Consider the following 17,210-nt stretch of genomic DNA (forward strand, 5'->3'; position numbering starts at 1 on the left):
CTCTTTTTAAAGAAATGTATCCCATCATATTAGCAATTATAAAAGTTTAATTTTAAATTCAAACTTTGAGTTTCCTATTCTGTCTTTATTATTCTAATTAGTTTAAGAAAGAAATTGCATGTATGTGCACATACACATGGAGTTGTGTACACTTTTGTGTATACATGCATGTGTGTGTACACTGTTCCAGTTAATTAAAGCTAATGAATAAGATGTAACTCTTTTGGCCTATGTTTTGAGAAGGATAAGAATACCTGGGCTGAAAACTATATCAGCTTTAATTTTTGTCTTGCTTTGGACGTCTTTTTCTCTCTGTTGATCTTATCTGTGTAATGCCACTATTGACGGTGTCTCATAAGGCAAGTTCTCTTAATTCCTTGGCCATTTTAGTTGATATGGACTGATGCAAAGCTGTGAAGGCAGTGCTGAGTTTTCTTTGGCTCTTAGGTGTTAATGGAGTCTGGGACCTGATCCTGTCACTTCTCAGTCATGCTGCTCACAGACTGCTCTGCCGTACACTGGTCATTCCGTGTTTATGCCGCAGCTTTTAGTTCTAGAAGCTCATAGAACTCCTCAGTGGAGGAGAGCCTCACTGAGGCTCTGGGTGAGTGTTTAAGTAGGTTATGAAGAAACAGGCCTGTTCACTTTTTTCGCCACCAAAGAGTGGACCACTTGATAAAACCAGTCTTAGATAGTCCAGTTAGGTAAGACAGGCTGTTCTTCTATGTTATTGGAATGTACATAGCCTTTTCCCATTTCCCTCAGTCTCACAGTAAATTTGGATATCTGGTCACCCTTGTATCTGCATGTTAGTTGTTACGGTGATGCTAGCACTAAGGACCAGATGCAAAACCAAAATGCTGGACAGAACTGTAATCCTTGCTTTGGAGCAGTAACTGCTCCAGCTGCTGCTGTGGAAGTCATGCTCCTTGACTCAGAGATGGAACCCTTGAAGGCTCCATCATTTACAACAGTCTCGCCCAGTAATGTGAAAGCAAGGAGACATTATGCTGTACTTTCAAGACTTAGGTGGGAAGAGTAAGGCCGTGAATGACTCAAGTGTTCTTGAGTGTCCTTGTTAAAAGTAGAGTGATATCCTAGGTGGGTGAGTATTCTAATCCAGTATGATAATTCTATGAGGTCTCATTCCTCATGAGTTAAGTAGTATACTTTGACTTGTGTTAACCACATTTCAGGGCTTCTGTGGTGGCCCAGCCGGTAAAGATTCTGCCTGCAAGGTGGGAGACCCAGGTTTGATCCCTGGGTCAGGAAGATCTGCTAGAGAAGGAAATGGCAGCCCACTCCAGTATTCTTGCCTGGAGGAGTCCATGGGCAGAGGAGCCCAGCAGGCTGCAGTCCATGAGGTCCCAAAGAGGCAGACATGACTGAGCAACTAACACACTTTCACAACTGCATTTCGGGGGCTATCACTGCTTGGTGCCTGCTACTCGCCCTGTGGGTGAAGTCATTAAAGGATGAACTGTGGCTACATCCTTTGATGTCTGTCAGCCTTAAAACCCCATAGTTAGTCCACATCCCATCTGTTTTACTGGCCTTGTGAAGGTTGACGAGGGGATGTTTTTTTCTTTTTTTCTTTTTTCTTTTCATTTATTTTTATTAGTTGGAGGCTAATTACTTTACAATATTGTAGTGGTTTTTGCCATACATTGACATGAATCAGCCATGGATTTACATGTGTTCCCCATCCCCATCACCCCTCCCGCCTCCCTCCCCCATCCCATCCCTCTGGGTCTTCCCAGTGCACCAGCCCTGAGCACTTGTCTCATGCATCCAACCTGGGCTGGTGATCTGTTTCACCCTGGATAGTATACTTGTTTCAATGCTATTCTCTCAGATCATCCCACCCTCGCCTTCTCCCACAGAGTCTAAAAGTCTGTTCTGTACATCTGTGTCTCTTTTTCTGTTTTGCATATAGGGTTATTGTTACCATCTTTCTAAATTCCATATATATGCAGCAGACGAATGGATAAGGAAGCTATGGTGCATATACACAATGGAATATTACTCAGCCATTAAAAAGAATTCATTTGAATCAGTTCTAATGAAATGGATGAAACTGGAGCCCATTATACAGAGTGAAGTAAGCCAGAAAGATAAAGACCAATACAGTATACTAACGCATATATATATATTTTTTCTTTGATAGTGCTGGGTCTTCACTGCTCTGCACGGACTTTCTGTGGTTGTGGCGAGCGGGGGCTGCTCCTTGCGGCAGTGCCTAGGCTCCTCCTTGCAGTGGCTCCTCTTGTTGCAGAGCGCAGGCTCTGGGTGCATGGGCTTCGTGTGGAGGCACACGGGTTCAGTAGTTGTGGCTTGTGGGCTCTATAGTGGTATTTGTGGTGCTTGGGATTGGCTGTTCTGCAGCGCGTGGGAACCTCCCACACCAGGGCTCAAACCTGTAGCCGCTGCATTGGCAGGCAGACTCCCATCCATTGCGCCACCAGCCAAGTCCTGTTTTCTTTCTACTGTTCATATAGCTGAAGCATCACAGTGGCTCCTAGAAAGAGTTAGCTTTATTTTTGGAGGTCACATCCACATTTCTTCAGCCTTAGGTTTTGTTTACAAGGTCAAGTCCAACTGCGTTTTGAGTAAAGGGGAGGGTTTGGTTTATTCTACTTTACACTAGTCAGTGCAGTTTTAGAAACTAGTTTTTTTTTTGGAATTAGTGTTTATTAAAGAATATCACTTGAGCATAATTTCTAGAAACTAGTTTTTGACCTGATGAAATATGGCAACTCAGACTTCATTTTAGCAGAGTAAGAATTATTTAGTCAGAGTATCTGTGAAATGAGTTTGGGAGTACTGTTCCTGATACCAGGCACCCCTCTCCTTTTCAGGACACTGTATGTCCCGTGTGACCTTAGGAGGAAAGACCACTGTGGCTCGAAGGAGATTTTATTGATGTCATAATATCTACCACATGATGGAAACTAGGGCAGCATGACTATTTTCTGCTTAGTTCAAAGGTCGTGTTTTGAACAGGCTTATATAAGTTAGCAAAACAAACAAAACTCTCCTCCTGCAGCATTTCATTATCCCCTCCCAGTTTCAGCCTCTTCGCGTTTAGCTTCATTACAACTGTGTGCTCCTGTGACTTGTACCCAGACATGTCTTTCCTTGGGGATAGCCTTTCCCAGTCTCCTCTGAAGTTGCAGGTGCTGCGTGCTCTTCAACTTCAGACATAAAGCCTAAATGTTTGGCACCTGAGTCTTCCTTGGGTGCAGCATTGTGAGAACACACACCAAATGGACAGAGAAGATGTTGACACTCTAAGCAAGACATTATTGGTTAATATTGGGAAGCCCTGTTTAAAAGACAGAGAATGCAGAATGACAAGAGGATAATTGTGCTGCAAAATGACAGGAGGATGAGTCCATGCACAAGGGGAGAGAGATTTGAGGCGTCTATTACCATGTCAGCTTTTCACCCCCTACTGGGGAAGGAGTGCACCTAGTTTTGGTAGAAGCCACCCGACGGGAGTCTGGCGGGAATACAGTCTGTGGGGTCACAAAGAGTGGGAATTGACTGAGCATGCACACTCACGCATGCACACTCAAAAGTAAAACAGGTTATTTTAGCCTTGAGATTTATTTCTATATACGTAGGTAGTGAATTTTCATATGTCTGATTATATTTTCTAGTTAATTTCCATTGTGATTTTGGAGATCTTTTCCCCCCTACGGAAGTCATACATACCAATCAATAATAAAAATATCAGTTAAGAATATTAGTTTTTTACTTTAAGGAATAGCCTGTGTATATTAATTATAGTATACAAGTAATCCTTGTTGAGTGGGTACACTAAAATATAAAATACATCAAATAGATTTTAGTTAATTCTAGTTTTTAGGGTTTACTGTGACTGAATTTAACTTGAATATTCAGTCATGATGACCCTTTCACTATCAGTATTTAGGAAAATTGCCAATATTTTAAATATGGCATAGAAAATGTTCTGAATCTTCTTTTTTTCCTAATATTTTAGAGCTTTAAAATTCTTCTTCTTGGTATTATTGTGCCATGTTTCACAAATTTTGATATGAAGTGTCTTTATCATTGAGTTCTAAATCTTTTTAAATTTCAATTACGATTCTCTTTTTAACCATATTTAGTTTAACAGCATATTGAAATCATAAAAATCTATCCTTTTATTCTAAATATTTTATAATTTTGGCATGAGAAGAGAGTATGTATAATTTCATCTTTCAGAATATTTCCTTCAAAAAGTTTGTTCTTATAGAATATTTATCCTCTATTTCTTTCAAAGTATGTGTGTACACATGTACGCATGTATAAAACAGAATGCTTGGCATTATTGATTACAGATACCTTTATTTCTCTCTCTTTTTGTCCTGTCTGATAGCATTGTCTGAGAAGAGGATGTTAAAATCTCCACTTACAATAGTTGATTTTTAAACTTTTCTGTACAGTTCTATATGTTGCTTGAGGCATGTTGTTAGGTGTTCATCTCCTTGTTCTGTGATCTTTCCCTTTATCAATGTAAAATGACCCTCTTTGTGTTTGGTGTAGTTTACTAAGGTCATTAACTTTATTTTGATTTATATTTACCTAGTATCACTTTTTTATTTTCAACCTTTGTCTTTTTGCTTTAAGTGTCTTGTAGTCAACATATTATTGGATTTAAAAAATACATTGGAGAATCACTGCCTTTTAATTTGTGAGTTTAATGCATTTATATATATAATATACTGCAGTTACAATTATGTTAGGATTTCTGTGATTTTATAATTTTTACTTAATTATTTTTGATACCTTTTGCTTTTTAATTTTTTTCCTTTCCTCTTTTCTCTCTACTAAAGCAAGAGTTCTTCTGCTGTTTCCACTAATGTATGTTCTGTCTTTGTTTCTAAAGTAGCTTTGAGATTTATAATCTCATTTATCTATTGGCTTCTTAAACTCGATGGCTGAGATGGTAAAGAATCTGCCCGCAATGCAGGAGACCCGGATTCAATCCCTGGGTTGGGAGATCCCCTTGAGAAGGGAATGGCTATGCACTCCAGTATTCTTACCTGGAGAATTCCATGGACAGAGGAACCCGGCGGACTACAGTCCATGGTCTCACGCAGTTGGGCATGACTGAGCAACTTTCACTTTTCTTAAACTCAACCATGTTTCTCTCTCCATCTCTAATAAGACGAATAACTAATGAACTCTACATTTCCTTTCTGGGCTGCCCACCCCCATCATGTTGATATGATTCTAGGTTCTGGATCAATTTGGTTATTTTTTCTTTTTTCTTTTATCTTAAAGTTTTCAGAAGACAGCAGTAGACATTGAAAATCTCATAGTGCTTCGTTTATTTAAATATTTGAAAATTGTCTTTTAAGAGTATTATTGCTATAGTTTTTTATGTGCCAAATTTTGGGTGTTTGTATGTCTAATATGTTTATTATGCCCTCACATTTGAATGGCAGTTTGAATATAAATTCTCCTTCAGTACTTAAAAAATATTGTTGTGAATTCAGTTTTACTGTTGAGAACTCTGATGTCATTCTGGGTCTTTTTTAAAAATATCTTCCCTGTCAGGATGCTTTTTATTTTCTTCTCGGTATTTGATATTCTCAGATTCCTCAATAACGTATTTTATGAGCACCATTTTCTTTATTTCTCTGTTTGGTACTCTGAGTCCTTTATTAAATAGATTGAAGTCTTTCGAGGTCTTTCAGATTCTTTAATTTGGAGGAATTGGTCATTATTTCTTTAAATATTTCTTCTTCTCAATGTAGTTCTTTTTCTGGGATCTGAATGTTGGCAGTTTCGCTTCTCTTTTATGTTACAGATCTCTAAATTGCTGAATTTTTGTTGAGTTTACTATCATAGCTTTCTTTGTGTTCTTAGAAATTGTAGGTATAAGCCCATTGTGAAGGAGGGTTTTGTGTGTGTACCTGTGCTTAGGATGGTTTGGAGTCTCCTTCTCTTCCTTCTTTCTTTTTCCTGTTCCATTTCTGGCTTCGCCTTTATCAGGGTCTCCAGGTTGAACCTGGTGCTTTGGTTCAGAACCAGCTATTATTCCTGTACACAACTCTCATTCCGGGGAGGGGAGCAGACAAGCTTATCAAATCCATTTCACAGGCAAGTAGGGCACTTGATCATAGATTTTTGGCCTTCATTTCGTGTGGTGTCTCCCAACCCCTAATTCTACACTGGGGAGCCTGGTTCTACCCCGAATCATGCCTGGTGTATTGTAAGTATGTTGGTCTAAGGACACCACAGGATTGAAACGTCTACTGGTTTTGCTGGGTCCTGGAGCCAGTAGACTTCTGGCTTGAGCTCCCACTGACTTCTGAAACTATTTTCTTTTTATTTCTGTTTCACAGAAATGTGAAGCAAATTTTCAAGTACAAGTTTATTTTTAAAAAATAAAAAAGAAATCATTTCATATTTGTTGTTTTGGGTATATGTGGGAAAAAATGGGTTTCCTTTTAAAATTTCATTGTCTTCTTGACTGAAAATTTCCTGACTGATCTTTATTGTTAAAGTGTTACTGTTGCTATAAGTACAGTTAGTGTTGCTATAAGTACACTTACTTTGTTCTCAATAAATCTTTCTTTGATTCTCATGACTAGGTGTTTGATATTTAGGAGCATCTAAGTTTATTCTGATCTGTATTGTAAAAGTGTTAACTGTGTTGTAGTAAGTACAGTTACTTTGTTCTCAATAAATCTTTCTTTGATTCTTGTGACTAGCTGCTCAATATTTAGGAGCATCCAAGTTTATTCTGATCTGATGGAAGGGGTGTTTATGTGCCAGGGGAACTATGGAGGGAATCTGCTGTTGTCTTCCATTTAACCAAACGTGTAACTGTCGGGTTTATCAAGAGTTAAGTTCAACTAATACGTTAGCTCTTTTCTTTTTTTTTTTTTTGCTTTCTTTCTGTCCTCTTTTCTGTCCATTTTCCTTTTCTTTCTTACTTCTGCTAATTCATCAGCCAGGATGTTTGAGAGAGGGGACATGGACCAGCCTTACTAGTGCAGATAGCCTGTCTCTGAGGAATAACAGAAACCGTCTACAGTTTCAGCTCATACCCAAACATTCTAGGCTAAGTAGAAAACAGCTGGAAAGGGATTCAAAGGGAACCATCTCTGACTTCTTAACAATTAGGAAGTGTATTTGAGAGGTGGACAAAGGAGAAATGAAGAAAATGGGAAGGATAACTCTGAGCCTCTTTCCCTCCAACAATGCAACAGCAGTTCTGTTTAAGTGAAATTAGCAGAAGACGAGTGGAGAGTTTCACCTTGTCATCATCAGAATAAGAAAGTTCAACTGACTAAAGTTGATCAGTATATTAAAATATAGGAGATAAACATCCTCTGAGTTGTTTACTGTGGTAGAATTATAGAGTTCTTCTTCCCTCCTCCTGCTCGGTTCTCTGCCAGTCATTGAAGATTGTTTTAGTTGCTCTTGAGAACAAAGCACTTATGCACGTGCTCAGGGTGATAAAGAAATCAGAATAAGTAATGAATCTATTGGGTTGGCCAAAAAGTTTGTTCGAGTTTTTCCAGAAGCCGTAACAGAGAAACTCAAATGAACTTTTTGGCCATCCCAGTAGCTGGCATGAAAGGTATGTCTTCATGAATATTTTTTTGGTCCATTTTTAAATGCGAGTCTATGTCTAGGGGGAAGTCCTAAATACTTACAACACTTCTCTCTCTTTACCAGAATAACAGCAATAAACACCACCACCACCAGTAAGGAGAAGCCTGCTCCTTACTCTAAAGTTCCTCCAGGGTTCTCTTCCATTTTTACATCTTCTCCTTTGCTCTCTCCATCCAATGCCAGGACTTCAACTCTACCCAGATCCCTCTCACATCAGTGAAACTGTCTCAGACCTCTCTCCAGGGCTCTGGAGCTGTTTAACCAGATCCCCTGGATCTTTTACTAATCCCTCAAACCTAACATGTCTACAACTGGTTTTATTTATGTCCCACACCCAACTCACTTGCTCCTTGCTTTTCATTCCCTATTTCAATGGATAATTCTGCATTCACCCAGTTATCTAAGGCAAGAACTTGAGGGTAGTGAGCCTTGTACAGCGTGTCCTCTACATATGAATGAGTTGTGTTCTGAGAACACATTTGTAAGTCCAACAAAGTTAGCCTAGGTACTTAACCAACACAGTCAGCTATATAGTACAGTGATGTAATAGGTTTATCATAACTTTCACACAAATAACACATTAAAAAATAAACACAAAAAGTAAACCATTTTTAATCTTACAGTAGAGTACCTTGGAAAGTACAGTAGTACAGTACAAGAGCTGGCATACAGGGGCTGGCATCAAGAAGCATTACGGACTAGGGGAGGGAGAAGAGGTGGGAGATGGTGCAGCTGAAGGACTGTCAGCAATAAGAGACAGAGGGCAAGCTGCAGTCTCACTGAGGCCTGACGGTGATGGAACTCACATTTGCATCTTTGAAAATTCACACCTTGAAGGGTCGTATGTCCGGGACTTACTGTATGTAAGCAGAACCTCAGCAAATTGAAGAAAGAGGATGACTGATATCTGTGGCTTGAAAAGGGAGAGGATAATCCTCAGAAACTGTGTGCAGATTTTATAATAGGACTACTTTGAGGTTTGTAGGTTTTTTCCCTTGTTAATTCCTGGAGGTATTGGCTTTGCAATATCATGATCTCTCCTCTGGCAGTGAGTCCACAGTCAGTATTTCCTGAAGCCTCCTGATTTGCCTCGCACTGCCTTGTGTTCCGTAAGGGTTACCGAGACGAGAAGCGGTCTCCACCCTCAGAAGACGTGTGTGGCGGGGAGCTAAAACCAGGTCGTGGAAGCATTGACAGTGTAGTGTAAACTTGACTGCGGCTTGCTGTTGTGAGAGAGGAGAGAACAGGCAAAAAAACGTGTTGGCAAGAGCTTATGGAGAAGGTGGGGGTTAATCTGGGGGTTGTGAGGAAGTCATTCTCTCTTCTAGATGCTGGTGGTTCTAGTGCCTTTCTTTCTCATCTTGGAGTCTGTTGCTAACGAAAGCCCTTCAGCACCATTCTGGTTCATGTGCCCAGCTCAGCCTGGTTGCTCGTAGGTGACGTGTCTGTCTGGAGATGCCTGTTGACGGGCAGCACCTAAGCAAAGAAGTGGTGTGACACTCTGCAGAAATGCAAGGTGAAAAATGATGAGGGTGTCTGACCTTAATTCTCAAGTACAAGTGAGCTTCACAGGATTTAAAGTCTTTACTCCCGATATTGTCGAACACAGAATTTTTTAAAGCTTTATCATTTTCCTACTGTTAATAGTTACAAAGAAGTCATTTGGTGTTGGTAAACTAAAGTTTTAGAATATTTAACTTTTCATGCCTGATATTAACGTTTCCTCAAATTCAGTGATTCTTAAGTAGAAAAGCTCTTTCCTAAACAGTGAGAAAGAAGGGAATTTTGAGGGAGCTCTTTGATCAGTTTGTGTACGCCTATGCCCTTGTATCAGTATTTTTTTTTTCACTTGAGGGTTCAGATTGCCACCATTTGGCCAGAAGGAAGGGAGAAATTCTCTTACTGGCGTTGTGATTTAATATGTTGAGTGACAGTTTGTGCTGGGTCAGTCTGCTTGGGGACAGAATTGCAGGTGCTGGTGATGAGCTAGTGTCTGTGGTTGTGCGAACATTTCAGGCATGTACCTTTTGGAAGGAACTTGGGACCTTGGGCTCCACTTCCTCAAGCTCCTTCTCATTGTCAGCTTTCTCCTTGTAGGAATGACGCAGGGAGTAACAGGCCCGCTTACTGCTTTTGCTGGGTCAGGCCCTGCCCTGGAGACAGGGCCCGTGGCCCAGAGAGCAGAGGGCCAGCACCCAGCCTCCTGCCGCCAGGAAGCTGCTGGCATGTGACCCACTGTGGAGGTTACCCCGTCCTACTGCAGATCTGGTCCCCGTTTGCACCTTCTAGCCAAACCCCGAATTAGCAGCTGTCATGCCAGAAAACATTTCAGAGTTTGCTTTAGACTCTGTGCTGTGGTTACACAAGCGGCCGTCCTAATTTTAAAGGGAGTGGTTGCCCAGGATGACTGCGTGTTACCCGGAAGGGCCGGGGAAAAGCTGGAGCTCCAGGTCTCATTCGCATGAGAACTGGGTGGATGGAGCTCTCCGGGCACAGAGGGAGAAGCAGCCTTTGCTGCAGAGTGGACTGTATCCCAGAACGAAAATAATCCAAAAGGAAATCACAGAAATCTAGCAGTGGGTTTCGGTTCATTTGCCTGAAAATGAGCCCTTCTCTTCAGGGCCGAATTATCCCAATTAGCTAAATGTGTTTGTGGTGAAGGGCTGTAGGAAAAGGAAGTTCACTGGAAGAGGAAGCGTGTATGGTATTCTGGTTTTTTAAGAAAAATTTTATTGGGGTATAGTAGCTTTACATTGTTGTTAGTTTCTGTTGTACAGCAAAGCGAGATGCTGTCCATATATCCCCTCCCTCTTTTTTTGGATTTCCTTCCCAGTTAGGTCTTCACAGAGTGTTGAGTAGGATCCCCTGGGCTATACAGTAGGTTCTCTTTAATTATCTATTTTATACATAGTATCAGTAATGTACATAGATCTCCCAGTTCATCCCCCTCCTCCCTCCCCCTCGATATCCATATACTTACTCTCTATGTCCATGCAGTATTCTGGACTGTGTGTTTGTGAATGAGGGGAGAGAACAAGGCTTTTATAGAGAGACTTTGCTCAGGGAGAAGACCTGCCCACAGAGATCACGTTCACCTCTTGCTCATTGTATCTCCTTCCCCAACCATGCGTTTAAGAAAGGAAAAAACTCAGAAAACTCTTCCTCTCTGGAGTCTTCTGCACGGGACCATTCATCCTGCTCAGTGCTTCCTTAAGGGATCCCTTCTTCCAGCCATCACCATCTCTGATTCCTTCTTGCCTGAATTCTGCTGTTCCAGATCTTCGCTCCTCAGATCCTTTTAGCCTTAGTTGTAAGCTGGGTCAGAGTTAAGTAAAAATTTTTTACACAGTCAGTTTTCAAGGTTAGTATTTTGGGAGTGAGCCTAATCAGAGGCCAGGGATTTTGCTTGTGCTCCATGATGAGTAGAGCTGAAGTCTGTGTAAGATGCTTTTCTGAGAGTGGGTTCATACATCCTCGATTTCTGGGACTTAGGCCTGAGGAGGAAGGAAGCTTTAATCAGCTGGAAGCTGTTTGTGGCTAGGGTGTGACCTTCCACATTGCGTGTCATCTGCTGCCATGGCAGTTTGTTGAGCAACTCTCGTGACCCATTATTTATAAACATCAAAGCCAAGTCATTGCCGTCTTAATAGAAAGTTGCTGCCTCTGGAAGGCACCCTTGAGCAGTTACGATTTAATGGAGTCCATGACTTTGCCCGAAGGGGCCAAGCGGTGATGTGGGAGGTGAGGAGACCAGTTGAGAGAGACAGAAGCTCTTCTGAGCTCCTCCCCACCTTCTGCATTTTCTACCCAAGCTCATAATGTGTACAAATGATACTAGACGTATTTCACCAAATGGTCCTCTGTGAGTGAGAAAATCATGGAACCCATTAAAGAAATGCTTCTTCTGTTTGAGTGTAAATTCATCTCCTGGGGCTTCCCTGGTCTGGTTGGTCGAGTGGTTAAGAATCTGCCTGCCAATGCAGGAGATAGGGTTTGATCCCTGGTCTGGAGGAGGCCATGTTCCGCAGAGCCACTAAGCCTGAGCATCACGACTCTTGAGCATGTGCTCGGGAGCCCAGGAGCTGCAACTGCTTCACAGCCAGAGAAGCCGCCTCAGCGAGGAGCCCGTGAATGAAGAGGCGTTCCGCTTTCTGCAGCTCGAGAAAGCCTGTGTGTAGCAACAAAGACTCAGTGCAGCCAAATAAATAAATAAATCTTAAAAAAAAAAAAAGTCATCCCCTGCAGTCACTGCCTGGGCCTAGTTCTTGTAGAACATCTTCATGTTCACCAGCAAATGGAAGTTTCTCCTTGTCCATGATTTAATCAGTTGGGCTGTTAAATTGTAATCTAAGATTTCAGCTCAGAAAACAAGGTCCCTTGCAAGTTGTTGAATTTATGTGGTGAGTGGTGATTGGCAGTAGCTTGAAGAGTCATCATGTGGCTGAAAAGAAAGAGGCTGGACCCGGCAGGGCTGGTGCACTGCTCTGGACTGCTCTTGAGGTTATCACTGATTTATGACTGTGCTCCTTAGAGACCAGGAAGTCATTGTGGCCGCCATTAAGGCTTTCATCTTCCTTCTTGATCTGATTTTGATTATTGCTTTTTTTTTTCTTGTGGGGGAAACACTCCTCATTTTGTATTATCTATGATTTATTTTAAGCATCTTTGGTTTAAAAAAAAAAAAACAAAATCCCTGAAGACAGGGCACCAAAATCCTCTCAGACTGCATTGTAAATGTAATTTTGGTTATAATTGGATCGACTCATCAAGTGAGAGCATGTAGTTATTAATGGAGTTGTTTTTTCCTCCTCTGAGCTTTTGTTTGATGCCTTTTCCTCCTCCCTAGGCGACCGTCCCAGTCTTCCTAAGGAGGACACCCCTCCCAGCAGCTTGGACTCACTTTCCTCACCATCTCCCACGACTGCCGCTGCCCTTGGGCCCCCTGGACCAGACAGGAACCATCTGCTTGCGGATGGGGGCAGCTGTGGGGACTGGGCATCCACCGCGTGAGTAGCTATGCTGTTCTGTTTGGTGCTGAGGGAAGGGGGGCAGTGATTTTTATTTTGAAGTTTTATGTGCCAGGTCCGTCCTATAGCCTTAAATCTCAGGACCCTTGTTCTCTTAATCTGCGGGGATGCCAAAGAGAAGAGGGTCCATAAACCAAAGGGCATAGGGTCTGTGTGTTTCCAGTATGGAAGGGGTGGGTGGATGCTATTTCAAATCTGTTTTAAGTTCAGTTTGTGGAAGTTTGGGATTGCACAAAGGAAGTTTGTTATTGTCCTGCTCAGGAGGTTTTCTCATTCGTTACCGCAAACTTTTAGGAAGACGAAAATGCTTGCCTTGTGATCAGTAGACTTTTAAGTTTTCTATAGGATGATATCTTAAAGATAGGAATTTTTATGAGCTTCATGCTAATGTCTTACTCTGTTTACTCTGTGTGATCGTGTATAATCGACAATTGATGGATGAAATATCTGATTTTGTCTTCTCAGTTTGGTTTAGTGCCAGGCATATGCAGATGCTCATGTGTATTAGGGCAAACAATTCCAGTACAAACAAAATACCACACACGGCCCTGGTTTGACCACTTGAGGGTGTGTCTTTCTCTGCTTCCTGAAGTTGTGGAGTAAATGCAGATCGGTGGTGGTGTGAAACATCAGATTTCAAACAAATGCTCAGAGAGGGGAAAATAAAACAACTCCACCAATAATTACATGACATTACTTGATTAGTTCAATCAAATGGCATCCAAAAATACATCTGTAATTCAACCTGAGAGTATCTGGGTGTCCTGCCTTTAAAGTTAAAAAAAATTTTTAAAAAAAATCAAAGTTGCTTAAAATAAGTCGTAGATAATGATGTCATTTGACCCTAGCTGAGCATTCTTGGGACTTTAAATGGAATTGAAAACTATTCCTCACAGTACTTGGCTTTTTATAGTTACTGCTGGATTCACATGAAATCATTATGAACTTATTAAGTATTAAAAGAGGCAGGGACAAATCTGGTGTGTTATCCTAAAATTTGGGGGTGGCCTGAAGACTTTGAAAATCTAACTGAAAATCCAGGTGGAACTCAAAATATGGGTACACGTTCTCCAGAGGAGTTTTTTTTCCCCCAAAGATCATCACATATGTATATATATTTAAATGCTAAAGACTGTGTTGTGGATTTAAATTACATGTTACTCAAATGGGCCTATCATTTTTACTACTCTCTTTTAAAAGTAAGAATAATTTTTCACTTTTGTGCTACAAGCAAAAGAGACAGTGGCCACATAGGAACCCAGAATCTGTAACGCAGGGCACTCTAGTGGTGGGACTTGGGGTGTGTTAGTGTGTGTGTGTGTTTTAAAGCACAAACCAGGCCTGCAGTCTTGCCAGTAACCGCCCAGTCCGTGGACAGCAGTGTGGTCAGTCCTTCCGTGTGCTTCTGTGGAGAAGTAGCATTCTGAGCCACGTTGCAGCCCTCGCTCAGTTCATAGCACGTCCACTGCTGAAACATGAAAACTTTGATATTTTTGGCTGTCAGTCAAATGCGGAGTGAATCCCTCAGCTTCTTATTCATACAGATTAAAAAAAAAAACTTTAGTCTTTATTTATCGGCTTTATGTCTCAGGCCAGGCCATGCTCAGCATGTGGGATCTTAGTTCCCCAACCTTTGCTCCGAGCATAGGAAGCACAGAGTCTTAACCCCTGGACCAGCAGGGAAGTCCCCATATGCATCTTAAAGTGTCACAGGAAGTAACTCCAAGCTTGAGAGGCCCAAAAAGAACAGGGCAAAATAAGTAGTTGAATCCAGTCTGAAAGGAGATTTTTGTTATAATAGACACTTCCTGCTATTTGAAGAACTTGATCTTTTCCCCTGGGCACTGGACAAAACTCATCTCTCTCTTATGAATGTAGAATGTTTCCTGTGTATCTTTTAAAGGATTTACTTGTAAGCATGTTTCAGTCTAGATTTCTCATTAAGTTGGGGAGTGCTTCTCCTATTTGAGCCCAATGAGGATCCTCTGCAGGACTTGTGAAGCCCACAGTGCTGGACGCGCGCCCCCCGCCCCCCACCCCCAAGAGTGATGCTTAGGGTTAGAGGGGAGCCGGAAACTGTGTATTTCTGATGTATTTCCTGATGGTGCTGGCAAACCGTGATATAACCTCCTGCCTGCCCCTCCCCCCATGGTTCTAGGCACATGCTGATTTACATCTCTGAGGGCTCTAGTTAAGAGAAGTGACAGCGCATAGTACTTCCTTTTTTTTTTTTTTCTTTTCTCTTCCTAGGACTGTGTGTGTGCTCTCAGGACTGTGTGTGTGCTCTTTTCAAGCAGCCCCTGGGTGCTCACTGCAAATGTTGATTCCCTCTGCCTGAAATGTCTCCCTTCCTTTTTGCTCAAGACAATCCTGACCTGTCTTCAGGGTGTAATTTAGTTTTCACTTTTGGGAAGCCTTCTTGAGTATTCTGGTCTACTGGAGGGTTCAGAATTATACCTTTCTCCGTCTCTGCCCAATACTTGATGTTAGGAAATGATTCCCTAGTTAATGTTGTTGTTCAGTTGCTAAGTCATGTCCGACTCTTTGTGACACCATGGACGTCATGCACACCAGGCTCCTCTGCCCTCCACTGTTTCCCAGTTTGCTCAGATTCATGTCCATTTCTCCTTTTGCCTTCAGTCTTTTCCCAGCATCAGGATCTTTTCCAGTCAGTTTTTTGAATCAGGTGGCCAAGTGTTGGAGCTTTAGCGTCAGCAACAGTCCTTCCAAAAAATATTCAGGGTTTATTTCCTTAAGGATTGACTGGTTTGATCTCCTTGCAGTTCAATGGACTCTCCAGGGTCTTCTGCAGCCCACAGTTCAAAAGCATCAGTTCTTTAGTGTTCTGCCTCCTTTATGGTCCATCTCTCACATCTACACATGACTACTGGAAAAACCGTGGCTTTAACTATGTAGATCTTGGTTGGCAAACTGATGTCTCTGCTTTTAAATATGCTGTCTGTTTGTCATAGCCTTTCTTCCAAGGAGCAAGTGTCTTTTTATTTCATGGCTGCAGTCACCATCAGCAGTGATTTTGGAGCCCAACAAAATACAGTCTGTCACTGCTTCCACTTTTTCCCCATCTATTTACCATGAAGTGATGGGACCAGATGCCACGACCTTATTTTTTTTTAATGTTGAGTATTAAGCCAGCTTTTTCACTATCTGCTTCCACCCTTATCAGGAGGCCCTAAAGTTCCTCTTCACTTGCTGCCATTAGAGTGGTTTCTGCCATTTTGCATTATTTACTCTGCATAGAAGTTAAATAAGCAGGGTGACAATATACAGCCTTGTCATACTCCTTTTCCAGTTTTGAACCAGTCAGTTTTTCCATGTCCAGTTCTAACTGTTGCTTCTTGACCTACATATGGGTTTCTCAGGAGGCAGGTAAGGTGGTCTGCGATTCCTGCCGCTTTAAGAATTTTCCACAGTTTGTTTTGATCCACACAGTCAAAGGCTTTTGAATAGTCAATGAAGCAGAAGTAGATATTTTTCTGAAATTCCCTTGCTTTCTCTGTGATCTGGTGGATGTTGGCAGTTTGATCTCTGGTTCCTCTGCCTTTTCTAAATCCAGCTTGAACGTATGTAAGTTCTCAGTTCATGTACTGTTGAAGCCTAGGTTGAAGGACTTTGAGCATTACGTTGCTACCATGTGAAATGAGAGCAATTGTGTGGAAGTTTGAACATTCTTTGGCATTGCCCTTCTTTGGAACTGGAATGAAAACTGACCTTTTCCAGTCTTATGACCACTGCTGAGTTTTCCAAATTTGCTCGCATATTGAGTGCAGCACATTAATAGCATTGTCTTTTAGGATTTGAAATAGCTCAGCTGGAATTCCATCACCTCCACTAGCTTTATTCATAGTAATGCTTCCTGAGGCCCACTTGACTTCACACTCCAGGATATCCAGCTCTAGGTGAGTGACCACACCATCGTGGTTATCTGGGTCATCAAGACCTTTCTTGTATAGTTCTTCTGTGTATTCTTGTCACCTCTTGTTAATGTCTCCTGCTTCTGTTAGATCCTTACCGTTTCTGTCCTTCATCATGCCCATCCTTGCACGAAGTGTTCCCTTGATAGTTCTCCTGTTAACCCTTAACTTTCCTTGTTGTCTGATAGTAGTATGTGTGTGTGTCTGCATCAGTATCTCCATCCGCCTGCCTGCTTATTTGTCTCACTCAGTTCCAGCTGCTGTAACAAAACTACTTTGATTGAGTGGTTTTATGAACAGCAGGAGCTTAATTCCCACGGTTTTGGAGGCTGGAAGTCCAAGTTCAGGGTATCAGCTGGCTGGGTCCCAGTGGGAGACTGCTTCCGGCGAGCAGACCGCTCAGTTATCCTGTAACTCATGTGATGGAGAGCAGAGAACAGCAACAGATTCTCGTGGGTCTTAGAGGGACACTGATCCCTTTCAGGAGGATTCTACTGTCATCTCATCCTAATTTCCTCCTAGAGGCCCCAACTCCTAATGCCATCTCATTTTAGGGAGCAGGGTTTCAACATGTAAATTTTGAGGGGACACAGACATCAGGCTCATAATACTG

The 17,210-nt window shown here is 41.8% G+C and overlaps 1 protein-coding gene across 2 annotated transcripts in view; it reads left to right on the forward strand.

The window, feature by feature from the left end:
- ARHGAP10 (Rho GTPase activating protein 10) overlaps positions 1-17,210 on the forward strand; it is a 358,558-nt gene that overhangs the window by 317,776 nt on the left and 23,572 nt on the right. For both annotated transcript variants that reach the window (XM_043902572.1, XM_043902573.1), the window contains exon 20: positions 12,485-12,644. In XM_043902572.1, the coding sequence (XP_043758507.1) occupies positions 12,485-12,644 (160 nt within the window). The remainder of the gene's footprint in view (positions 1-12,484; positions 12,645-17,210) is intronic.

This window comes from Cervus elaphus, chromosome 5, assembly GCF_910594005.1.
Source record: "Cervus elaphus chromosome 5, mCerEla1.1, whole genome shotgun sequence".
Lineage (NCBI taxonomy): Eukaryota > Metazoa > Chordata > Mammalia > Artiodactyla > Cervidae > Cervus > Cervus elaphus.